The 26,220-nt window shown below is 36.4% G+C and overlaps 1 protein-coding gene across 5 annotated transcripts in view; it reads left to right on the top strand.

Moving 5' to 3' along the window:
- The window catches only part of SUPT3H (SPT3 homolog, SAGA and STAGA complex component), a 288,049-nt gene that overhangs the window by 175,983 nt on the left and 85,846 nt on the right, over positions 1–26,220 (top strand). For all 5 annotated transcript variants that reach the window (XM_076332635.1, XM_076332634.1, XM_076332633.1 and 2 more), the window contains 3 exons: positions 17,270–17,356; positions 18,552–18,642; positions 20,338–20,474. In XM_076332635.1, coding sequence (XP_076188750.1) covers positions 17,270–17,356; positions 18,552–18,642; positions 20,338–20,474 — 315 coding nt within the window. The remainder of the gene's footprint in view (positions 1–17,269; positions 17,357–18,551; positions 18,643–20,337; positions 20,475–26,220) is intronic.

The raw sequence follows: 26,220 nt of genomic DNA, 5'->3' as shown, positions 1-26,220 counted from the left end.
ATCAGAAATAGCATCTGCATAAAATAATGATGCAGAAAATAAATATGAAATGGAAGACCAGGACAGGAAATCATTTCAGTGTTTAGCTCTGCTGAGACCAAGGGAATTCACTTTATACTAGGTAAGTTTGAGTTCAAGTGCATTGCTGGATTGCAGGAAAATCCTTCTGACATAACTATAAAGCCTGAAAATGAAAGTAATGTATATAGACTTACTTTAAGACTTGGCATTTGCACACTGGAAGTAGGAGCAAAAGGAAATTTTGAGAATGAATACATTTAATTTCTAGGACCCATGTATGCGTAACTGTACTGAAGCCAGAAATGCCTTTGTATGCACTGAATGGATAACGCACATTATTAGTAGAAGCTGCTTATTAATATTTAGATGAGGAATTTGTCACTTTACATCTAAGATAATATTACTAATACGATCAGATCCACTGCTTTAGTCTGTTTGATAGAATACAACACTATTTCTACTTAATTAAAAACCCCTTTCATTATAAGAAGCTATTAGCAAAAGTACATTGATCTTTTAAGCATACAAATCCACTGAAATTAAGCTAGATTTTCAAACTAGGCACTATTTCATCCTATGTCTTGATATAACATATGTCAGAGAATTTCCCATTATTGCTACAGCACCCAACTTTGTGTTTGGGCCAAATGTCATCCATCAAAAAATCATTTGGCCTTGCTTTGATTTTGTTGAATACAGTCTTCAAGAGAATAAATGCAGATTCACTAAGCAACCTGATGTACATCTTAAACCAGTATCATGATGGATGATGCATTTCACGGAGACACAGGACATGTGAATTCTGTTGGTGATTCTCTCTTTGTTCGCATTGACTGGGAAAGCCTGAACTTCTACAACTGACTGAAGGTTAAAGAAATGGGAAGCACCCAGATGCATGTTTCTATGCATTGTGAGATAGTTATGGGAAATCAGCATATCAAATTATCATTTTATATCTAGTTTCTGACATTAAATGTCATTTAACAAAATGTTCAGGGCTCATCAACTGACTATACATTAGATGTCACTAAACTTATCAGTAGGACAACAAAAGGTGGACATCATAGAGTGCTTTAAAGAATTATTTGCACAGATTGCTGTCATGCTGATTAGACTGAAGATGATTGGAGGGAGATATCTGAAATATGGTTTATCTCTGAAGACAAGTAGTGGATAAAAGTTATAAGTATTCTCCAGTGGGTCATACTCAGGAAGGGGTCAGGTACTGAAATGATGACCCAGAATCAGTAAAATGTAAAGTGACCTTAGATGAATTAATTTTTATTTCTGTCTCAGGTATTAAATTAGAAAAATGGGGATAATGTTACTGAGTTTAATGGCCTCAAGTTGCGCCAGGGGAGGTTTAGATTGGACGTGAGGAAAAATGTCTTTACTGAAAGAGTGGTTAAACATTGGACCAGGCTGCCCAGGGAAGTGGTGGAGTCCCCATCCCTGGAAGTGTTTAAAAGATGTGTAGATGAGGCACTTAGGGACATGGTTTAGTGGGCATGGTGGTGTTGGGTTGACGGTTGGACTCGATGATCTTAAAAGTCTTTTCTAACCTTAATGATTCCATGAGTTTCCTTGTAAAGTACTCTGAGACTATTAGAAAAGGGCAGTATAGTATATACGTTTTGTGGTGTTGTCTGTTTATTAACAACCTGAAATTTGTCCTGGAGTGGAGGACCTCAGTCTCAGCTCCATCGTCCCTGCCACCAATTTCACTGCAAGCGTCTGTAAAAAGTGGAAACCCTCTCTGTGTTGCTGTCTTCTCATAAGACAAATGTCCTCTTTCATTCATTAGCTGATATAGTACAGTTTATTACATCTGTAAGGTATAAAGGGAAATATATCTAAAGAGAATCTAAAAACCCCAACAACCTTAAGTTTATTAACAATAGTAACTCTGGACTATAAATCACTGTTTACATGAATCTATTAAAAAGGCCTTGATTCTGGAGCTATTCTGTAAAAACTTGTGTTAGGTCTTTAGGATTTAGCTTATAGGGTTTTAAGAAGGCAAATCTTAACTAGATGAAATTATAAAGTTAACTGTGAGGTATGAGCTCAACCACTCCGCATTTTATTATTAGTTGCAGTATGTGGCTAAGTATGCAGAGCAGAGATACTCACATCTGTAATTAATAACTATTTTTTTCTAAATGAAGCTCAAACATGTATTAGCACAGCCTATTTATCTGAATGAACCAAGGCTGCAAATAATTAAGGAATCTACTCTGGGAATACTTACACCATCATAGGAGTTCATTTTCATTCAAGTTGTATCAAAAGAAGCCCCAACTCGTCTTACACACAACTGCCGTTCATCAGCCTAGACTACTTGCTGTGAATGAACCCATTATTTTTATGTATTTATTCATTCTTACTGAAGGAGTCAGCGAATTTAATCTTGTCCTACGTCTTGCTCAGTGCACAGCAGGGCTGCTGGTGTGAAGGAGCAGACCTTATTTCTTTTACTCCTTATTAACAGTGCTGTTGCAGGCTTTTCCTCGTGATTGATAGATATCGGGGAGCTGGCTACAACTGACTTTCTGAGTTGACGGTTGTAGCAGCAACTCAAAGATGTGGTGAGGTTTGTTTCTCTTCCATGTGTGTTCTCTGTCTTTTGCAGAGTCCTCAGGACTGGCTTTCCGCACTTCCACTTTGTTGACACACTATTTTTAGTAAGAATTTTAATTTTGGTGTTGCAGTAGATAGGGGTCCCTATTCCAAGTGGAAGGGAGAGTGACTGTTGTGCTGGAACCTGTACAAACAGAAGTAAACAATTTCCTTTACTCAAAAACTCTGTAAGAATATACAAAATATACAGAGGGGAAGGAAACAGTCATACCCCTGGAGACATCTAGTCCAACCCACTCAAAGGAGGACTGTCACCAGTACTAGATCTCGTCAGCCATGGCTTTGTCCAGCTCAGGCTTTGGAAGCTCCACAGAGGAATTTCTGAGAGCCTCTCCTGCTTACTTGCTGCAGTGCTGCTCTATCCTTCCCATGAGAAAGGTTTTCCTAACATCCTACTCGATCCTTCCAAATCGCAATATCTGGCTGTCTCCCCTCATTATAGCATCTGGCAGTACCAAGAAAAATTTGGATCCATCATCTTTCTAATTGCTCTTCAAGTATTTGTAGGCAGCAGCCTATAATTATTTGATCCCTTTAGCTTCCCAAAACTTAGCTGATTTATTTGAATATTAATGCCAGCAGATATTCAGTTATGTTTACAGTTCATTCACATCTGAGATATCCAGTGCTGATGACTGGAGTGCATTAAAATCTTTGCGTTTTACTTCCCATTCAGTACATTAGAAATAATTTCTTTCCATATACCTCTTCCATGAGTTGTCGTAACTTTGCTCCCATGCTCAAAATCTCAGTTCTTCTCAATGCTCAGTGAAAATTATTCTCCTGTTTTGGAACCATGTTTAGATTTTCCATCTCTATTTCATTCTGCACAGATTGTCTTTCTTCATACTGTTTTATGTCTGAAGCCTCCTTTGCTTCGCTTCTTAATTTGACTTGCCAAGCTAATTAAGCTTTACTTTTGGCAACTTATTCCTATACTTCTTGACCTCTAATGGTGTGGCTTTACTGCATGCTGCAGATCCTGTTCCTCCTCAGAAAGCCACTGACTGAAAAGTGGTTTTTTGTGAATGCAAGGATTTACTTTTATAATATTGCAGGTCCAGGTTCTAAACTGCAAACTAGTGACTGTGTTGACATTGTTTACGGTACTGTCTCTTAGCTTTATATTAAAATTACTGATACTATTTGTAAAGCTTTATGGAGGTTTGCAGGTTTTTAGTTTAAATGTTTACTTGGTTTTTGGTTTAAATGTCACTGAGAATTATGATTATATATGATATAAGGCTGGCCCACTTACTTTAAATTAGAAGAGAAATATATTGGGCACAGTTTTTATGGTTTGTGCGTCTGCTAAATCATCTCTGCATTTCACAGCTTTAAGCGCTGGGAAATATTTATAGTTTTTGCATAGGAGTGCATACAAGTTTAGATACAAAAAACTTAAAGCTCAGAAGAGGTTTGGTTGGGGTTTTTTTTTAATATTTCTGCATTATTTTGTAGATGTTTTCTATTGCATTAGAGGAGGATCATTAGCAGTGAAGGAGTGCTGCTAATTGGTTGGTGAGAGAGGCAAACAGAGGATTTTTTTCTCCTGTCTTTGCCCATGTGCAGTGAGTTGTTCCATGCCTCGTTTTGCCTATTTGTAAAATGGATGTAGAACAGATATCACTGTCATATGAACGAAACTGTAAAATTCATGTAGGTAACCTAGCTTTTCCACAATAAAGAAATCAACCTTAAAAGCAACCCAAAAAGGGAGTGGTCTGTATTAATGGAGAATGTTTTATTTATTATTGTTAGTGATCTTATCCCCTACTTTCTTGACCTGTTAAATGCCCTCAATAATAGTGTTCCTTCTTAAATCTTACCCAGCCATGATCTTTTCTTCATCCACTCTACATTTCACTTTGGATCACTCCTTCCTCATGTCTTTTAGAAAGGCATCATCCACTCTGTCATTCTGAGAACAGAGATTTCTTTCTACCTTTGTGATACCTGTATTGATTTTACTCACACTTGTTTTCACTCTTTTTTGGTGAACATAGTTACCAGTTTGTGACTGATATTTGAGTTCACTTTCTTATAATTACATGATAAAAATGGAAGTGTTCCATTGTTTTTGAGGAATGAAGGTACTTTTCCATTTGTTTTCCATGTGTGTTTGGCAGTTTTTTTTGTTAGAAATTCAATTGCACTTTAGCCTTATATAGTCTTCCCCCTATTTCCATAAACACTGCAGAGAATACCTTTAATAACTAGAGAAATATGTCCCCTTTTGCACACCCCTTAAACTGTGTGCTCGTGCAGAAATATCAAGGTCTCTTCTTGAAGAAATCTGTGCTACCATTTTTTAGGAGCTGAACGATCTGAATCCTGGTGATTGTGCTAAGGCTCAGCCTTTACCATGGTCAGAATCTACGGCATGGTTTTCCTGGAGAAAACAAGGATTTTTCTTTCCATCCTTGCTTTTTTGCCCTGAGGCCCTCCTCTCCTCTTGAAGATTTTGGTGATGTTTCTGTGTCTCTTGAACTCAGACCTGTAGTGCTGACACTTTCATTTGTGGCTCCCAAAGGATAAAGATAAATGCTGGAAACACCAGTTTTCCTCCTCCCCACTGGCATCATTGACATTATCTTTTTCTGACTCCTCTGGTACCAGGAATGGATATCCTGGCTTTGTGCTCAGCCTTAGTAACTTAACACGTGAGCAGTTTCAGTGGAGCTGCATTTAATTATAAGATTGTACAGTTGGATTCCCAAAGCAGAGATCTCCCTGGGGCAGCGGAAATTATTTGTCTTCTCCTAATGGATGTATAGGTCCACGGCTTGGACCTGTTGCCTGTTTCCAGAGATTTTTGCAAAAGACCAAGTACTTCTGTCCCTTGACATGAATCTCGTTTCCTCTATTTTATCAGACTTCTTGCTCAGTTAATTGATAGTTTTTCGGATTGACTCTGGACTGACTATCTGCCAAAGCCTCTCTGGTTCATAAACAATTTGAGAATGTGCAAGTTTTAATTGTGAAGCATTGGTAGGTAAAATGTTAAAAAATTCACTGAATCCGACCAAATGTCCCCATAGCCAGTTGAAGTCTGATGGTAGCCAATAACTTGATTTTCAAGAGAAGACTAAGAAATACACCATGTACGATGAGATTCATGGCATATTTTCTTGGTTTCCTACATTCAGCAGGTGAAATCTGGGTTCCCTAGATAAATTAGGGAGAAGTAGCCTCCTAACATTTTCCATTGAAGATCGGACCTCTTTAAAAAATACAAGAATCATGGAGTTCTGTGAGACACCACATGGCTGAAAGATTTTATTTTATGACCACTTTCACAGACTGTGTTAAAAGTTTAGAAGTAGACTGTGGACTAATTACTAGTAGGACTAGTAATCTAAGCTAGAAAATTTCTGCAAACAGCTTTTTCTATCTTTTTTCTTTTTTCCTTTATCGCTGTCAAAATCTCTCTGCATCTTTCCTCAAAAAACTTCATGGCTTATACTCATCCCCCTCATGTCATCCATCCTGCAGTCTTGAGAGGTGAGTCCAGTCTCTGATGGGCCTAGGAAATCAGTCTCTGTTGCCTCCAGGATAGTTTTTTCAAAGAAAGACATGCGTTCTCCCATATTGCCCTTAGGCTTAAGAGTCGCTTTCCTGAACAACTTCGAAGATATTTTCCATTGTTGTTCAAATTAACTGTGAAATGCCCTCATATTTTAGTGTATTCTAGTTTTGAGAAAATATACTATTTCCATGAAAGGTTATTTCAGAGCATCTCCACACAAGTCAATGTGAATTTAAATTATATAAAAGATCACAGCATTTGCACATTCATACCTCAGTTGTAGAATCTATACCAGTTGCCAAGTTATCTATTCTAATATTTTAGAATTCAGCCTATCTTTTCATTATAGTTTAAAGCCCTCCCATTTTTTTATGCCAAGAACATACTTAAGAAATAAAATGCTTTAACTTTTTCAACAGTTGCATTCAATTTGAAGGATGTAGTCAACATTACTGAAGCATAGCTAAGGGAAATCCCTTATGGCTAATAAAAGTTTGGTAGTCATAGCAGATAAATTTTGAAGTTTTCATAATAGATTATCTAAACATCTCAAATGCAAAGCATAAAACAAAGCAGGCCCAGAAACTATTGTATAGTTTTTAAACTATCTTCAGATTCTAGAGAGAATCTGAATAAATGTGATAATTTTCAAACTATTGATGTTCTGGCAGAAATGTTGCTACTTTTTTCCCCTATTGCTATTGATATTTCTGTTAAGAATTTCAAAGGACATTTTATGGGTTTTTTATGTTAGCAAGAAGATCTTCCTACCTCCCAGTAGTTTGATTTTAACCATTTGCCCAGTTTCAGACCATTAAAACTCTCTTTTAGCAAGAGGAAGTGTAATAATTTATCCTTACAGGGATGTTGTGACTCAAACACTCCCTTCTCTTCCTGTTGCTTGATCCAGTGTAATCAAATAATAGATTTAATTTCATAACTTTGCAGTAGCAATAAAGAGGAAATTATGTTCTGAAGGCACGTTTATTTTTTTTCCCCAGCCTTTTCATGGCTTAAAAGTGATTCTTTCTCTTTGTGCTAAAGTAATGTGAAACAGCCTTTTCAAACTTGTGTCCTTGGGAAATGAGTGTTAATTAAAGAATGAACATTAAATGAGAGTTAGGAAATCAGTGCCATTTTTCAGACACAAATATCTGTTGTTCAGATTTTACATTTATGCTCCTTCGTGTTGCTTTCTTTTCTTTCTCTGAGTGAGAGCTCCCTCCTTTTTTCTTTCTTTCTTTCTTTCGTCTTCCCAAGAGAAAATCTGTCATCTTCATGCTGTCATCTGTACAATTTACCTTGTATTTTTTGAAGCTCTGGGAATTATAGTTCATATAAATAAAAAAGAAAATACAGCAAACCAACACACACACACAAAAATTTGGACTTCCTTTCCTCTTATTTTTACATGAAAATGGGTCTATCTTGGACTGCAACTATTGTTTTCATAAATTTCGCTCTATTTTTATCTTTATCTTGGATTAGAAGATTCTTGGAAGAAAGGTGCTATAGATTTAGGATTTGAAGCCATTTTGAAATGAACGGGAGAGAGATTTCTTGATAGAAGAGAAAAATTTCATAGAACTTCCTATTTCATTACGCATTCTGATTATCCCTTGTACCACATTAACAAATGATTTTCCCTAAAATTAAAGATTACAGAACGGGCTGAGACCTTCTCTAGTGTCATAATGTACACTCCATGCATATATTGTGGTTGAAAAAGCATTAAAACTAAATGTTTTTCACTTCTTTTTTTTCTATTATTGTTTTCTTTTTCTATTGATAATTTGGGTACATCTTGCAAGATGACACTTACCCGTCTGTCAAAATTCTGCAAGCAGTATAAGTTACCTTAAGCCCAGACACCCGTATGGTCTTTCTGCCATCGCAAACCCATTTAAACCAGTAATCGTTTACATGTACTCTGTGTCTCACTGTTTAATCTGAGCGATCCTGTAGCATTTAGTTGTAGTCACCATGCAAACTGAGAAGCTCCCGCTTGGTTGACACATGCATTTGAGCAGATGAGAGTAAAAAATAAGAAGAAAGACCAATGTGAATCATTTCAGGTAAAATCTTTTAACTTACAAAGTCTTCCACCACTAGCATAATATTGCCAAGTATGAACATAATGGCATATCTCTTCAGGGCTGTGAATAATTGTAGAGCTTTCTAATGGAAAGTATTGCCATTTTGTATTTTTGATTGAACCTGAATCCTTTTTTTCTCCTTCTGTCTCCTAGTCTGAATTTTCAAAGCAATGTCTGCTTATGTCCTTTGCGGGATTTGATTTTTTAAAGTATGTATTTGTCCTTCATTTTGTGGTGTTTGAAGAAATTTTTTTTATGACTTTAGTATCGGTTCAGCCAGAGGATCAAAGTCCTGTCTTCTCTATATTCAGTGCACCGATGGTTGCCTGCTCTTCATAGTAATACTTGCTTTGCAGTTCTTTCATTAGCCTGAGGCTTGCTCTAAAAGCACTTTATCTCTGTGCTTGGAATAGGTAAATATATGTCTTATTTTCCCTGTGACAAACAGTGAAGCCTGATTCCAATTTGCTGTCATATGGAAAAGAAGAGTATTTATTTAGTGTCCTGGTGAAACTAATACAAGGCAATGATTATTTTCCTGTGTGAGCAATGTAAGGACGCATGATTTAAACAAATGTTGCTCTCTACAGCAATGGGAGAAAGAAGCCTGTTTATATTAGATGGTCTCTCAGTCAACAGAGAACAGTTTTTTTTCTGCTTGCAGCATTGGAAACTGCGTAACAATAATCCTGAATGGTGGTTTCTTCTGGGATTTGAAACCAAAGGACAGGAAGCTGTGGTATAATGTAAACCTCTGCTGGTTTGCATGCCATAGTAATACTGGAGAAAGAAAAGAAATAGAAATAATTGATGGAGAGGAAATAAATCTGAGTTAATAGACTAAATATTCAAAAATAATATTATCTTCAGTTCTTAAGAAGGGCGATTTCTAATTGCTTTTTTTGTTTTACTAAAGGAAAGGTGAGTGCATTTATTGCTGAAAAGATTGCACATTCTTATTTTTTCAAAGTAATGTTTAGTACCAAAAAGGCATTCAAAGATGTAAAATAGAAGTAACAGTTAAGGTTGAGATTCTCAACTTGGAGTAGCTGTAGTGATACTGCTGTAAAAATGAAACAGCTCATTGTGAAAGTTTGAATCCAAATGTAGTTAGTTTTATTATAATTTCCTCCAAAACACCAGCATTTATTTAGTTTAGATACAGGGAAAATTTGCTGCCGGTGATTTACAGAGGGATGGCACCATTTACCTCAGCATCTAGAATACCCGGACAGTCCTAGAACATGGACGGTCAATAGAAGGCCTCTGCACTCATCTTCTTCAGAAATACCGGGATGTGTTTGCAGAGGTTGGAATGCTTTTGGCCGTGAGAATTTTTCAGTTTCATATTGGCTAATGAATCTTTCGTATCTACAAGTTCACACTTTGTAGGAAAAACAGGAAAAAGTCATGCCTGAAGCTTAAGTTGAAATGTAGTTATTGTTCATAAATGCATTAAATTCATGGTCTCTTGCTCGTTCTAGAGAACACTATCACCCTTGGGTGATATTTTGCAAACTTATTTTTTCTCCCCTGTAATAATGATAACTAGAGTAGAAGTTTCCAAGTTTGTTTTCTTGCCTGCTGTTATCATCACCAGCAGTGGGAGAGAGCATCAGCAGTGGCCATTTCCAGCACTACACCAAATCTTGAATTAACGAAGTCTATGTAGCCACCGAATAATTTGACCATATTAAAACTGAATTCGATGAGTCTGAATACTTTCAGGCACTTAGAGACCTTATAGTTTTAACGTTGTTGGTATAATTTTGCTTCGTTTGGTCAGTATTGCCTGCTATAAATGTCAGGTGTGCAATAGGGTTTCTTTTGTTTCATGGAGAGTGGAAGAATTATAGGTATAAAATGTTGTCCCAAAGTGTTGATTTTGGAATTAGAATTGAAAGAAGGAAAAACAGGAAGAAGTCATGCCTGAAGCTTAAGTTGAAATGTAGTTATTGTTCATAAAGACATTAATTCTTTTTCCTGTGTGACAATGCAACAAGCAGCTCTAATTTAAGAAGTTGAGCTTAAATTATTTATAAAGAATAGATTAAAAAAAAAAAGACTTTGATTTAAAGCTCATCTTTCGTAAAACAGTAGTATTAATTTCACCATTTACTTGGAAATTTGTTTTCCTTATTTAATCTACCCAATATAATTAAAAAAAATCATACAGTGCCTAATAGATACAAATCTTCACTTTCAGTAGCAGAGCCTAGGCTTTGAAAATAAGTTACCATTTTTCTAATATTTGTACCTGTTTATATTTTAAACAAGAATGGTTCAGAGTGTCAACAAATGTGGGGCTCAGCTGTGGTTTATGCCTGCTAAAAAACAAAAATAGGGAGCACAAGGATTCAGCTTTCCTTATTCCCAGTTCGTGGTGGGACTGCTGCTCTACTGCCTACTGAACTGCAGGAGTTACTACACCATATCCAAGGAGCTGAACAAACATGCAGAATCCATTGTGAAAATTGAATTATTCCACACATGAGAAAAGGTTTTCACCTATTTTTCCCCCCTCCTTTTCCTATGGAACAACACTTAAGTCTCTTAGACATTGGTAAAGAATAGAGTAATGAGGGCCATATGTCTTCATCAGCAACCTGGATGGGTGACACAGGGTATGCTCAATAACTTTGTTGATAATACTAAATTGGGGGGCGGCTGACAAATGGCAGAGCTTCAGTCCAGCAGGAGCTTGATAAACTTGAGGATCAGATGGATGTAAATCTCATAAGTGTCCACATCTGTGGCAGAATAACCCCATGTATCACTGTGGTTTGGGAATCTGCTGCTCTGAGGTGCATTGTAGGGTACAGTCTGAAGTTGTCCTGGGTGGCCAAATACGATTGTATTTGTGTTTGTATTTGTAGCCTCTTCTGATGTTGTGTTTATACATTTCCTTGAAAAGAAATGGTATGTGCTTTAACTTAGAATTGTTTAGTAATGTTCAATTTTAGGACATTGGTCAGTAGAAAGCTTTCCGCTTCCAGCTGCAGGGTTTTCCAGCAGGGTGAAACCGTGGGTACACCATAGGTAAGGTCCAGGAGCACGGCGCATTTTCCTGTTAGTCCATTCCATTACACAGGCTGAGTCCATGTAGTTTTCTAAAGGCTGTGTACATTTTTCAGAATTTTTTTTTTCTTTCTTTTGTATGTTTAGAAGGAACGTGTTTGTAACATGAAGAATATCAGCTCAAGCAAGCTGCAGGGTGTTCTGCTCTTGCTATTTTCTCTCCCTATAAGTATGTACCTTCTTTTGTTGCATTTCTTCTGTTTGGATTATACTGACTCTGTTGCTAAAAAACAAAAATCAAAACCAAAAAAGCCCTGCAACCTTTTTTATAATCAAAAGAAGTATGTGAGTTGTCAGTAGAATGAAGAGAGATGATGATGATGATGTCCAAAATTGTATTAAAATGTTCAATTTAAACAAATGGGAATAATAACAAGATATCTTTTCATCATCATACTAATCTGTCTTTGATAGCAGTGGTATGGTTAAAAACGTGCAGGCCGAGATGTAGGGCTGTTTATTGGAGTTCGTAGGACTGGCTTTCACACAATTTCAGTCTGAAGGCAGCTGAGGAAGGGGCTGTTTTCTCCTATGTTTGTTAGAACAGTCTGACTTCATAGAATCATAGAATCACAGAATGGTTTGGGTTGGAAGGGACCTTAAAGATCATCTAGTTCCAACCCTGCTGCCATGGGCAGGGACATCTTCCACTAGATCAGGTTGCTCAGAGCCCCGTCCAACCTGACCTTGAATTTATATCAACTGCTTGTCACCTCTGATGTCAAAACCATCATTGAGTATTGGACCTGTAGACGTACTCTTTGTGCTTTCAAAGGGAAGGAGTCCTGGTGTAACCTGCTTATTGCTGGAGATGCTTTTGGGATAATTCTTCTCCAGCTACTAGTAAATGGCTGCAGACTCTCTGTATCCGGATGCAGCTCTTCAGGCTGGCTGAACTGTGGAAACCAAAAGCCGTTGCCACCTGCTAGAAGGCAAGACGAAGCAGTCGTTCTTGCTTCAGAGACTAAAGAGTAAGGTTTTTTTGAAGAAACAAACATAACAAATTACATACTTGAAAACAAGTTCTCAGTAAATGCCAGGGACTGTGGGGTATGAACTGATGTTTTCATATTCTCATGATCTGCATGGACTGAAATTCACTGTATGTCAAGCAAGAAAGTGCTCCTCTAAAGCCTCAAAATGGGACGCAGACCTTTATCTTCTCAAGGTCACACATAATCACCTGGTGTTACATTAAATGGTCTTCAGTATAAAATACTTAGATTTGAAAACAGATACTTAATAACAAGAAAATTGATTGTCTTTTAATCTGCAGATGAAAGTTTTATGTTTTAGACAGCTTGTGATGATTTAGTCATGCTGTTTAACCCCTGTGTGGTCATCCTAAATCATTACCTATTAGAGTGCTCTAATGGACTCCGTAATGTAATGATCCTCCCAGGATGTGCTAACTGCATAAAGCACGTCCCTATGCTGAGTTGTGGAAACAAATTCTGTATTTTTCCTGTGTGTGTTAGAATTAGAAGCTCAGGTGTCAGCATTAGTAGCATGTGACATATTATATGGAAAGATCTAAGTGAAAACCTGTATTTACCTCTTCTATTTAATTGCCTTCAAAAAAGTATTGGGATGCTCTGTTTGGAATACATTTACAGCACTATATCTAAATTCAGAATATTCTTTGGTATTTTTATAGTTGCATACTTTTGATCTAGAAAAGATGAAAAAATAGGACATTTTAATGTCTATTTAATAACAAAACAATCTTCCTGCCTCAGAAAAAAATTCGGCCAGGTGAGCTATGATCTAATTTTCTTCTATAAGGAAAACAAAATCATAGCTCCTGAAGCATTATTCTTGGCTCCCAGCAGTTTCAAGGCATGCAAACATTACCATTTCGACTCCGTCCTGCAGTTTAACTGGAAGGATTATGTCACAACATAGTATGTTTGTTTTCCAGCTTTTTGTCTGTTTGTCCATCAAGACGGTTTTGTAGAAGTATCGGTGATTGTTGACTTTGGAGGTAGTGGAAGAAAAAATAATTATGAAAAAAAAGAAAAAGCAGACAGTACCATTGAAGTAACTGTGCTTCTGTCATAGGAGAATGAATACTCCTTTCAACAAATCTATAATTTGCAGAAGTTGCAAAAAGAAAATAGCCGTAAGGTGACTGTTAACATACTTCAGTTCATCCTGCCAAGAAAGTTAACTTCATAAAGTCATTAAACCAGTGATTACATTTTAAAATATTATTCCCCAGCCATTTCTTCTTAGACTTTAAAATATAGTTACTGTATATACTACCTTCTTTGTAATGGGAAAAATTGTAAAATACACTTATTTTTCATAAACTCCTAATTATTAACAGAGCTATTTGCGCTCCTATAGTTAAAGTCGTTTCAACACTTCCGTTATTTAAACTTCACTTTTAGGGGTTCATAATTTGGCTGTAATAAAAAATATATTCAGACTCTGAGGTTTCAAGTATTGTTTGCTGGTATTAGGCAATTTAGCCTGTTTTTCTTTAAAAAGCTAAGTAATTTGGATTGTTTGCTGTTCTTCAAGATAATCCCAAACAAAATATTTTGTAGTGTGGACTAAATAATTTTAATCATTTAAAAAAAAATTAGGAAAAGACGGTGAGTATGTTGGAAGTGCTGCTGCCCAAATTCTGTCACTGGCACTGAATATCACTGAGGCTTGAGAAGGGAGATGGTGGGAAATTCTTGCCGTATCTCCACTGTTGCCGTATAGTAACCTCATGTATGAAAACTTATTGCAGCATTTATATCATGCCTATCATCTGGAGTCACGGGCAGTAGACCTGCTGCTCACAAAGTAAAAACCCCCCATGCTTCCACCGCAGCGAAAGGTGAAAGACCTCCTGACTTCAAGGTTGCATAGCTGAAAATTGCTTTTCTGGAATGATAAATGCTTGGGTGCTCGGAGATGGATCGTTTCTTTGGTATGGCTTCCTGAAATCCCCCTTCATCATGTAACGCAGCCACGGTAATGACTCAACAAGGCCTTCAGCTCCGGAAATTAAGGAATCGGGGCTTATTGCATATTAATGGCAACGCTGGGACAGTCAAATAAGACAGTTTGTTATAATACTAATTATAGCAAAGCACTCATGTTGTGGTTTGAATGAGTCAATTATGTGTGTGTTAAAACTATAAATACATCTTCCCCCCAACCTCAGCTGTGTGGTACGTAATTTTTTTTTAATTGCTTGGATACATATTTACCTGAGCATATCCTGGTTTCCCAGGTAAACATGTGTACCAATGCAGAACTCATTATGGTCTGTTTGGATAAATAATCCATATTTTATAACTGTACAGGAAGTAATTATTTTCGTATTTTGCTTTCTTTAAGCCAAAGAAATTAAATACTGTGTGTTCATTCCTTAAAATAAAATAGATGCAAAAGTTGAGGCAATACGAGAATAAAGTTTTCATTGTTTTGGTAGAAACTGAGAATATTATTCCAGATTTTGATCTTGTGTTTAGCCCAGAATAACTCCATTAATGTAAACAGTGTTATTCAGGATTTACTCAGATGCAAATGGGACGTGAATTTGGCCTCCTCTCCTTACTCTTCCTTACTTCATTGGGAGGTTCCTGTAAGCAGCTTGCACACACTCTTTGCTTTAAATGACATTGTCACGTGTTCATCATTTGGAAAAATAACGTATTTCAGCTACACGCAGAAATTAACATATCTGAATATTATGGTAGGAAAATTAATGTCTTATAGAATCACAGAATGGTTTGGGTTGGAAGGGACCTTAAAGATTATAGTTACGGTCCTATATGTGTTAGGGAACTAGAGCATACTTTCACTTCGGATATTTCTGCCATTGTTTTATATGATATTTGGAAAACCTGTGTTGTGTTATCACCATGCTAAGGTCAGGTTTTGTAACACTTTTAAGCTTAGTGAGGCCAAAGTCAGCCTTGGCATAAATCCATTAACTGCAATAGTTTTACACCAGAGATGAATATTGGCTCGTTCTTGGTAAATTTATTTTTATCCAGCTCTTTATATTTTATGTTAGAAATATAAGTAGCTTGTGTGCCCTCAAACTAATCAGAATAAGAAACAGTTTTGCTTATGCCAAAAAATAGAACTATCGTTTTTCACATTCTTACATTTTTCAAGTAAGATTATATTACTGTGACTTCTGAATTCCTGAAATCTCTCTGGTCTCTGTGACTGGAAGGGCCAAGAGAGGGTTTCAAGGGGAAAATCTGAAACTCTTCACGCAGTATGTTTTGTGTTGTGCGTACGAGATACAGTTAACGTTTTGTATGCATGTGATTAGTGTGGAAAAAAATTAATGCAGTCCAGTATTATGATTTATGGACTGAATCTTTTGCCCACTGAACACTTGCCAAAATGAAAATCGTTTCCCCCCCCTCTCCTCCTATGGATATTAGAAACAGCTACTGTTTTTGTTGATCTTTTTAACTTCTGAATAGGCCTATTTCAAGTCATAGCAGCATGGGAGCTCAGATTAATAATATACTTATTCAGCCAGTGATACTGAGTGAAACCATTGCTAGTGTGAGTATGAAGGATAGGATTTCTTTAAATTATTTTCAGGTGCATTAATGCATTTCTGAAAGAAGAATTTAGAGATATTTGAAAATAAATTAAATTTCTGTTTATCGGTTGTGTTACAGGTGTGTATGAGTTTTAATATCAGGAATTTTTTAAGGTGTCTCTCCTTTTGATAACTTTTGTACTGTGCTCACTGTCAGTCCATCCATCAGATGGTTAACGAGGATAAGAGCAAAGAAATCATGATTAAATCTTGCCTTTCGGACAATGTTTTTGAATTTAGAGGATAAGGTATATTCCGTGCTGTGAAGCATCCTTTCTATTCCACCTACTCTACAGCATCATCTTACGCCAGAACCAAAGGCTGGCGAGGTGAACAGAGCAAATCCCGTAGACTTCTCTTGTGCATTTGGGTTGGACCTCCTTAGCCCAGTAGTTTGATAAGCATCAGCTTGCGCAAGTTTGGTTTCTAATCTTGTACTGGTTTTGATATGATCTATTTGTGTATAAACTAGCCCAATATTCTGCACCTACTGAAGGTGAATCCAAGGCTGACGTGCTTAGTCCCTTACAAAGAGATTTTTGCTCTTTACAGCACAGTTTGAGGAGTTTGGGGCCTTTAGAGGCACTGTCACGACAGAGGTGAGGACAGTTCTCTGCTTTACACTCCTTTGGCTACCTCTTATCAATTTTTGTGGCATTCATTGCTCAATCCCATCTTTATCTTTTCCATATCTGAATGGCCTGGTCTGCTCAAGAAGGTTTTTCCAATTAATTTATTAATAGAGTTGGTGTTTCCTATCAATTAATTTTCTTTTTCTCAAAGGAAATAAGAGCATGCCTAAAAAAGTCTTCATGTGAGCCTGGTTTGTACTAATGATAAGTCAAGTAGGGGTAGAGTTTCTTTCAAAAAATACTTAGGTAAGCTGTTTAAAATTAATATTTGTTATTCTAAAAAATTTTGAGAGGGATCAGCCACCCTTCCACAGTTGCAGATAAAGTGCTATGGCAAGAATTTGGCAGTTTTACATTGCCTGAGAGAATTATATATTCATTTTCTGGGCTAACGTGGTGCAAGGAAAGAAAAAAAGGGATGTAGCGCTTTTTAAAAGCATTCATTTTAAATATAAACAAAAAAGCTTTTGCTTGAGATTTGTCAAAAGTCTTTCAGTCTTTTTGTAAAATTGTTATTCATTTCTTGGCTAACAAGAGCCTAGTGAGTGACACCTTTGAGAGTCCCAGCTTGTGTTTTAGTGCATAGCTTGTATTTTGCTATGCACTACCATGCAAAATATTATCTGAACTTATTTAAAACAAACCCGAGTGAATAAATTTTTTAACACAGAAACAGCCGTCCTAATTTATTAATTTATTTTAGTTGCAGCAAGCAGCTGAAATTTCTCAGCTGAGAGGAGCTCGAGTCATCTCTGCTGAAGATCTCCTGTTCTTAATGCGCAAAGATAAGGTACAGTAATAAAACAGAATTTTCTTACTTTACATAGTAAGCTGCTTATCGTGTTTTAAAGCTTTGCTTAACCTATGTGAAAGGAGTCCATCATTATGAATAGCTTTATTTAAAAGTATATCTGCTCTGCAATTGCATTGTATTGTGCACAGTACAATAATTGCATAACATTTTAATTAATTCTCATTTTTTCCGGTAACTTCAATTATGAATAGATTTTTTCACTAGCTTTAGGGTGGGTACTGTACCTTAGAGCTCAAAACAATTTCTTAATAAAGGTATAAGTATCGATCCTTATCCTTTATATCCCCTTTATTAAAAATCAATCATTCTAATTTCCTCCTAGTTATGCAGGGTGTAGATGTGACATTTGACAGTGCGACATTACATTTTTGGCATCTAGGCTGTCAGTAAATCCTGTCTTGATGTTTCCTTTGTAATATTTTTCCTGTACTTTATCTCACTAAAATCTCCAAATTTAGGGATGGTCTTGCTTTCTCTGGAAAATAAGTAGAGCAGGTCAATAATTAAAAAACCACAATTTTCCATATGAAGATTAGATTCATTTTCTTTCTTCAAATTTCAAAATTATGAAAAAATTATTATCAACTATTTTTATCAACATTATTTCCTGGATCTCTTTTTATTCCTTAGTTTCCCCCCTTTCCCGCCCCCTTTTGTCTCCCCTTTGTTTTTCTTTCCTCATTCGGTACGTGAAACCTAATGACCCAAACCATATCAAAATTAAAAAACACTAAACATGAAAACCAATTGCAGTTTCTTTATCTGATATGATCCATAAGGCCATACTGAAAGCAGTGGTCAATATGGATGTCAAAGTTCAGGAAAATATGCATTTGTAGGTTTGAATTTCCAAACTAAGCAAAGATTTTGGAATGCCCTAAAGAAGCCTGATTTCTGAATTACTGCTTTCTGAAAGTCAAACCCATTTCTGTCTCACAGTCGGCAAGCAAAGTACCAAGGAGCTCAAATAAATAATATTTATTGTGGAATTGCTACTGACCTTGATGTACTTTCTATGTATGGATTTTCTGCAGAATCAAAAATTATGAACATTAAAAAAATTGTATTTGCTGAGTAATGCATTACACATTTGTATGTTTGTGTCTTACAAAGTTAGTCTAAATAAAAAATAACTATATAATAGTAATATAAATGTATTTTTTTGTCTTAGAAGAAGCTTAGAAGGCTACTTAAATACATGTTTTTTCGAGACTACAAATCTAAAATTGTCAAAGGAATAGAAGAAGATGACCTCCTTGAAGGTAGAAAGACTATTACTTAATTTGGGGGAGGCTTGATATTTTATAAAAGTGCTGAACAGCTCAATGCAAAGTATTAATGTCTTGCTTAATAGTTAAAGACAGAAAAATATTGTCTTCGGAGTAATTTGGTTTCAAATCTCTGCTTTTCCATTTGAAATACTTCAAAAGTAAGTATTTGCATCTACCATCCAAATGATGACTGAGACTGCTTAATGTCAGGACTCTGTCGAAGTAAGAAACTGGTGCTGATTAAAGGGCTAATTGATTTCAGCATGTGTAATTTAAATGCGGCAGCTACCGCGTGCAATTGAATGGACATTTGTTAAATTATTATCAAAGGGTTTTGACATGTTTTACAAAAAAAATCCCATAATCTGAAGTCATTGTATACTAATATATGACCTGGGCTTGTTTTCAGTGTGGTTTAACATTTTAAACTTTGAATCTGTAATTTAAAAAATGAGAAACACTTTTGTTTCCCCATTCAATGAGCAAGTCACAGATTTTATAAGCAATGCATTTAAAGGAAAAGCTCTGTGATTTAAAAATATATTAATTTATGCCATATAATTTTCTGGTATAAAGTTTTGTTGATTTATATTAATAGAAGAATTAGCATTTCCTTTGTAAAAAGTTAAAGCTTATCATAGCAAATCTAAAGCTTGCCATACTTTTATAACATCTAGCAATGTCCATACACAACTTTCTGCATTTAACTTATTTCCTTTCTCAGAGCCTTTTATTTTTATTTTTTTCCCTTACAATGAATTCCTTGTGTTTGGTTCCTCTGAGCATCCACGTTGATATTAGGTAAACATTGTACTCCTTGCTTTGACTTAGTCAATCTGTGGATGAGTTTTTGTCAACTCATTTGAGATTTAATTTGCCCGTGGCATTTTATTTTCACCACACATGAAAGTATATTGTTTCGTGCAAACAATCTGGCAGTATAGCTTCCTACCTGACAGCTTTGGTTTTTTCATACTTAAGTCTGTGTCATTATTTAAAACAAATAAACAATTTTCGTAAGCCATTTAGATGCTCATGAAATGCTTCCTAAACACGGTTCATCTGGGAATTAAAGATTGCATTTTCTGGCAGGCTTTGGTAATTGAAGCCATTAAGTTTGTTTTGTGAAGCTAATGTCTTTATAGCTGCTATTCTGTTTAGAACAACAGAGATCACCTTGCCAGGGTTCTCTAGGTTTTACTGTAGAGCAATGGTTCGTCACCTGTGGAGCTGCATCTTAGTGTTTGTGCTATGGTTTGCTTTAGGCTGTAGGTAATAAGGATGTTCTGCGTGCTTTCAGGAAAGAGCATTTCCTCTATATATTCTGTTGTACAAGTGAGGTTTTTGTACAACCAAAGAAGGGTGGTTTCTTCTACAGCTCTGTCCGCTGTGGATCCTTCAGTGAGAAATAATGATATATGAGCAGTAGACTAGGTTTCTCTAGATTACGAAAAAACATGAGGTTATACTAGAAAACACTAAAGTTGATTTTTTACTGCAGTGCTACTGCAGCACAGCAGTGACATCACTTTGTTCAGGTAGCACAACTTGTATGAGGAGGACAGCAAGAACAGGCCTTTTCTGCACAGTGCATCTGATTCTAAAACATGTCCCTCCTAGAGACATCGGTTGATGTTTGGAGAAGCCAAATAACTTGTTTGTTGTTCTTTGCTTACCTTTGTGAAGACAAATTCAACAGTAATAACACCAACAAACGGCAGAAGCTTGCTCAAGACTTTCTCAACTCCATTGACCAGACTGGAGAGCTCTTAGCCATGTTTGAAGATGATGAGATTGATGACGTCAAGCAAGAGCGAATGGAGGTAATTCTTTTCTTTTACTGATACCCGGCTCCAGCAGAGAAAACTGTGAAATATTTCATACATCATGCTGGTCTGATGCCTTTTTCATGCTGCATATTATATCATTGTTACATGTTTTTTCCTATTGTCCAGATGGTCTGAAGAATCCTATTTCCATATTTTTCTTATTCCCTCAAATGTTTCCTGATATCTAAGCAAGCATGCTGAGAAGGAAGATTATGAAAGGGTAGTTATGGATCTTTCTGTCTGCCATGTATTTGTATTTCCTTCCTTTAGGAAGCAGATTCTATTTATAAACATTTCACATGCATTTTTCACAACAATTTTTTTCTTTTTCATTATTCCTCTCATTAGAAAATTGTTTCAATAGCATTTGAGGACTCTTTTCATATAACGCAGCTTACAAATAAAATTAAAATATTCTGTGCAAATGTGCTTCAGTATATGCTCTTCTCTCCATCCTGCTTTCAAGTCCTATTTTCTGATCTATGTACTTACGAAAAATTATGTCTACATTACAGAATGCAGTACTGTATCACTGTCAAAAAGCTAGGTGGGATCAAGAAGCGGTATAGCTGTGTTAGCATGGAAGTCTGCGGAACGATGGTTTTGATACCAGTTGGTTTTGATACCAGTTTTACTCGGTTTCACTGAGGTTTAGCAATACTGGCACAAGATACTACATCATAGCAAGTACATCTTATAGATCTTATCAACTCCATGTCCTCTCTATCAGCAGAGCATCTTCTTGAATGTCATTTACTCTGAATTTTTTATAAGATCCAAAGGCTGTATCTGTATTAATTAATAAACTAGGCCAGGGCCAGTTCTCTGGCCCTGAAGGCAGGTGACATAGAATCATAGAATCATTAAGGTTGGAAAAGACCTCTAAGATCATCGAGTCCAACCGTCAACCCAACACCACCATGCCCACTAAACCATGTCCCTAAGTGAACATGGCTCAGCTTCGGTCCCTGTGGCTAAATTTTCTGTAGGTGGACAGGGCTACCCTGTCTTTTCGGTAGCCCTGTCCGTAGCGAATATGGAGAACAGCCCATGGCCCCTCTTTGTGCCCAATTCCTCCTCATGTCTTGTGTGGGCAACTGAATGTCAAGGGCAAAACTGTGCCAGGAGCACGCTCACAATCCCACACTAGTGTTTGGGCCAATTTCCATCCTTTTTAGTCAGTAATATAGTGTATGTGGCTTTTGGAAACTTGCTGGTTTTAGAGTGCTTTTTATACCCTTTCAGTGGTAGAAGCTGGTTACTTTTGGTTTGATTTTCTTTTCCATGCTGAGGTGGCTGATGCATTCAGTAATTTTTTTGTATTTAATATTTGACTATTAGGGCCTCATTTCAGCTTCAGGATTTCATGGAAAATTCTAAGAAATAACCCGATTTTTATCCTGCCTAGTTGTAAGTCTCATTTTTTCTTCTTAGCGGAGCCCCTTTTCAGAACTGGGAGTTTCCCAGTCCTCTTAACCCTTATTCTCCCCATTACAGTTACTCAAAATCTAATCAAGAATCCCTTCTCTCTAAGAATTTGGCTAGTAACAGGTCCCATTTCTCCCCAGCTGAGAATCAGTGTCACAGAACAGTTGTTCTCAAACACTGTTTGTGTTTTGGAAACTGATGGTTTCTTTGCTTTGCTTTGCTTTCTTACTTATTTATTTATGCAAAATGTTATATTTTGCATAAAGGCAGGCAAATCCTTTGAGCTTGTACGCACAAAAACACATAACAGCACTGTTCTGAATGAATGGGTTGTGTGCTTGACTTCACATTCTCTTCTGTCATTCCAGTATAATATTTTTTTGGTGTAAAAAACTACACAAGTTGCTAGGAGTATGAAGTTCCCTGCCCTAGACAAGGACAAATCTGACTCTGTGTTTGTCTGTCAAGGAATGAGTTCCTGTAATCAAATATTTATCTTTCATCTGACTACATGTTTTGTTTTTTTCTCACTAGAGTATAATTCATGACCTGTAGTGTGTGTGTGTATATATATATATATAAAGTAATTCTTCTCTCAATTGCTTTACTTTATTACATTTTGTGAACTCTTGATCTGTTTCCATGTTAAAAAAAAAAAAAGAAAAATCAAGATCTACTTATTTTAGAATGAATTATATACAGGTATGAAGTCAGTACTATATATTTTCTTTCTTATTAGTTTTCAAAACTAATGATAAAACATGAAAGATTGGTTGAGTCATGCTATTCAAAATGTTTAACATATTTTTGGCTTTGTTTTGTTTGGGATTTTGTTGTCACTTTGAGGTGGGTGGAAAGGAATCAAAGATAGTAGGAAATGCGATCCATTCCTAAAGGAAGGGTTGTTAGTGGATGGACTAATCTCGTGTATCACATTTTCTTTGTGCAGTAGATTGTTTAACCCATGCTAAGTTTTGGAGGAAATCTAATAGACACTTTAAAAATTCTAACAGCGTTCTTTAAGGAATTAGTATACTTAAATCATGAACTGTGATCTAAAGGCAGTGTTCCTTTTAGGTATCAATTACCTCAGAAATGTGTGGTTGTCTTGGTTTGGACAACTGTAAATAATTTCAGTTCCACTTTGCCTTGGGCCAAAATCATGCTAAGTTGTCCAGAGCAGATGATATACATATATTTCTGATGTCATTATGGGCTAAACAGGATATGATTGTTTAGCAGTATGGTTTCAGTTATGATACAAAAAGCAAATATTGTTTGTATTCATTTCTTTTAAAACATTTTATAAAATTAGAGCTAAGACTTCATGAGATCGCTTGCTGTTCTGTGAGGTTGACTCTGTATTTGTACCACAGAGGAGTAAGCAAAGCTCCAAGCCACTTTCAAACATTACTAAAGGAGAACAAACAACTCTACACTTTTGACTAAAAAACACCCACTAACGCTGTCATATTAAAAAGAAAGGACATTCTTCTAGGATTGTATATAGACTTATTGATGTATCCTGTGGTTTTAATTTGAAGCAAATATATCTAAAAAACAGTAATAGTAGCAATGTGGAAAGGAAAGTGGAATACTCTTAAAATACAGGGCAGAAATTAAGAACAAAATTCACATTACTTTGTCATAATACGAGATTATGTTATTGATACATTGTGATTAGATGACTTACTATAAAAACTTCAATAATAGCAATAAATAGTAGCAAACCAGCCAACTGTATTGGCAAAATCAAAACAAAATAAAAACTGGAATAGCACCTCTGTCTCATTTCATAACAGTGAGTATTTTGCCCTCCTAAGATAGCACTAAACCACCAGTGAAACGCTGCTCCTCAGCGTAAGAACAGAACAGTTATAGATGGAATAAACTATTCTCGTTCATAGATGTAATTGAACTGTGCACGTGAAGGAGAGCTATTCGGATCATAGACGTTGTCTTCATAACAGATGACAGTCTCTCGAGAATAACACATGTAACGGCGATCTACCTAACACCCCTTTGTTATTGTCCAGGTTAGGCTCTGGAATAACCAGAGCTGGTGGTGCTCGGGAATTCAATTTCCCTTCTATTGCCTGTTGCATGACAGAATTCACGATAAGTAAAACCTTGCAAGTGGATTGCAGTTTTGCTTTCCTCTGTCTCTTAAAAGTAATTTAGAGGGGAGAGTTAGGATTCCTGTGGGATATGGCTGAATTGGTGTGGGAAGGAGGTGCATGCTCATTTAAAATCTTTGCATTTTTTTCCTTATTTTGCGGTTTGGGTAGAGATGCAGTTTTGGGTGTTTGTGTCCTTATGTTGCTACTCTGAACCTCTCAGGTGACCTGTCCGTAGTAAAACTAGCTGCAGGTTTGGCTGTGATTCTGTGAATGGTAACTCCAGTTCTGCTAAATTTTTGTATGTGAACCCCTATCAAATTCTCCATGTCTTGTTATCAAAATCAAGTATAGCGATTTTAAAACTTCAGTCAACATCATTGCAAAGCTGACTTCTCTCTCATTCTGTAAATATCCATTTTTTATCATTTGTTTTATAGTTCCAATACCTCCCCCACCAGGAAGAAGTCTTCCCATCAGAAATCTCAACTGACATACAAAGGAATGCATAGAGCATCACGCTGTGAATGCTCTGTTTCACTTTTGTTCCCCTAGGATTAAGAGAAACACCATTCATCTGTCACTCTGACTGCTAGTTTAGGGATATATTTCCAACACTCAGATGTTATATGGCAATAATTCAGTTGCAGTAGCTACCATAATGCTTTCATAGTACATTGCAAGTTTGAATAAACAGTGGAGGGAAAATAACTTCCCTAGAAGGATACAGTACCTTGAAAACAGGCTAGATGCCAGCAAAATGTTAAAACTAAGTTACATCCCTACAGAAGGGGATTGGCAGAAGCTTGTGGTTCTTTAAGGTGTGTTGTCCTATCAATTATGTTAGGTATTTAAAAACTACGGATACATATTATTGTTCTAGGAAGTTCATTGTGGATGTGATTTTTCCTGTACTGCTCATTAGTACGCTTCTGTTAGTGGGAAATCTGTACAAAGCTCACAGAAATGCAGTGAGCCCTGTGCAAAATACAGTAGATTGCAATAAAGTGTAGATGTGTTTGGAATATATCCTTTGTTCACATAAGGTTAGATTGCTCCCATTTAATTTTGTCTGCGTTCAGATACAATTAATTTGTGTCTGGACAAGACACCGAAACACAGGTAAATGCACCTTGGGGTACAAGAAATCATGCTCTGGAAGTCCCTCTGTTTCAATCACAGTAATAAGGTAGACTCGGCATTTAGTTGTGTCTATAGTAGTAAATTAGACAGTGACCAAGAAGATTCCTTCCTACTGGAATATGATCACCTATATTAAAACTTTTGTGTGGTCACGCTTTGACCTGAGCCAAGTAGCATTGACCCAAACAATTCCTGGGCACAGTCTGGGAGGCAGCCTGGGCCAGGAGCTCTCTCCATGGCACGGTTTGGTTGTGGCCACTCTCTTTGGGAGGCTTGGAGAGCAGGAACACGGACACAGGTTGCTCCATTCTGACTGCCCTTGGAGCTAGGGTATGGACCTGGCATCCTTTAGTTGAGACAGCTAAGATTTGGTGAGATAATTCAGAAAAGAAACTATGAGCTCTTCTGTTAAGGGAGGATCCGAAAGATGGTGTTGAAATACTCAAATTCATTGTACTAATTTGGAAAAGATGTACAAAGAAAATAAGCAGGAAATTATTTAGAAACAGCTCTGAGGCCTTTTAGTACTACTGTGCTCATTTCACTGGAGAAAATTATGCCATTGTAAGTGCTGTGTGGGGTCATTACTCTTTAGGGAGTATCTGTTCATGCAGGGTGTATCAATAACAAACTGGAATTTGATTTAAAGCCCATATGGAAAGCTTAGTGCTATAGTACAGACAACACATACTTAATAGAAACTGCACACCGGAAGACAAACTAAAAATTTTATGTGACTAAGCGTGAGGGCATTGTTTCTCAGAGCACATCTTTTTTGCTATATAATTTTTATGATAAATTATTTTTCTGTTTCTTCAGAAAGAATTATTTTTAACTTTCTTACTGATTTCAGATTCTTGTCAACAGGAGGTATATTTTGGGACAGAATCTTTGCGTTTAGTTGAGTGGTGACTTCCGTTATCTCATGATATTGTGCCCAAATCTAATAAATTACTAATTTTTAGAATCACAGTTTATAAGTGTTAACCCTTCTTAGATTTTAACAGCTATACCCTATGAAAGAATACATCTTGGGGTAAGATTTGGCTACA

Source organism: Aptenodytes patagonicus, chromosome 3, assembly GCF_965638725.1.
Source record: "Aptenodytes patagonicus chromosome 3, bAptPat1.pri.cur, whole genome shotgun sequence".
In the NCBI taxonomy this organism is placed as follows: domain Eukaryota; kingdom Metazoa; phylum Chordata; class Aves; order Sphenisciformes; family Spheniscidae; genus Aptenodytes; species Aptenodytes patagonicus.
Note: the sequence above shows the minus strand (reverse complement) of the source record. Positions and strands in the feature narration are given on the sequence as shown.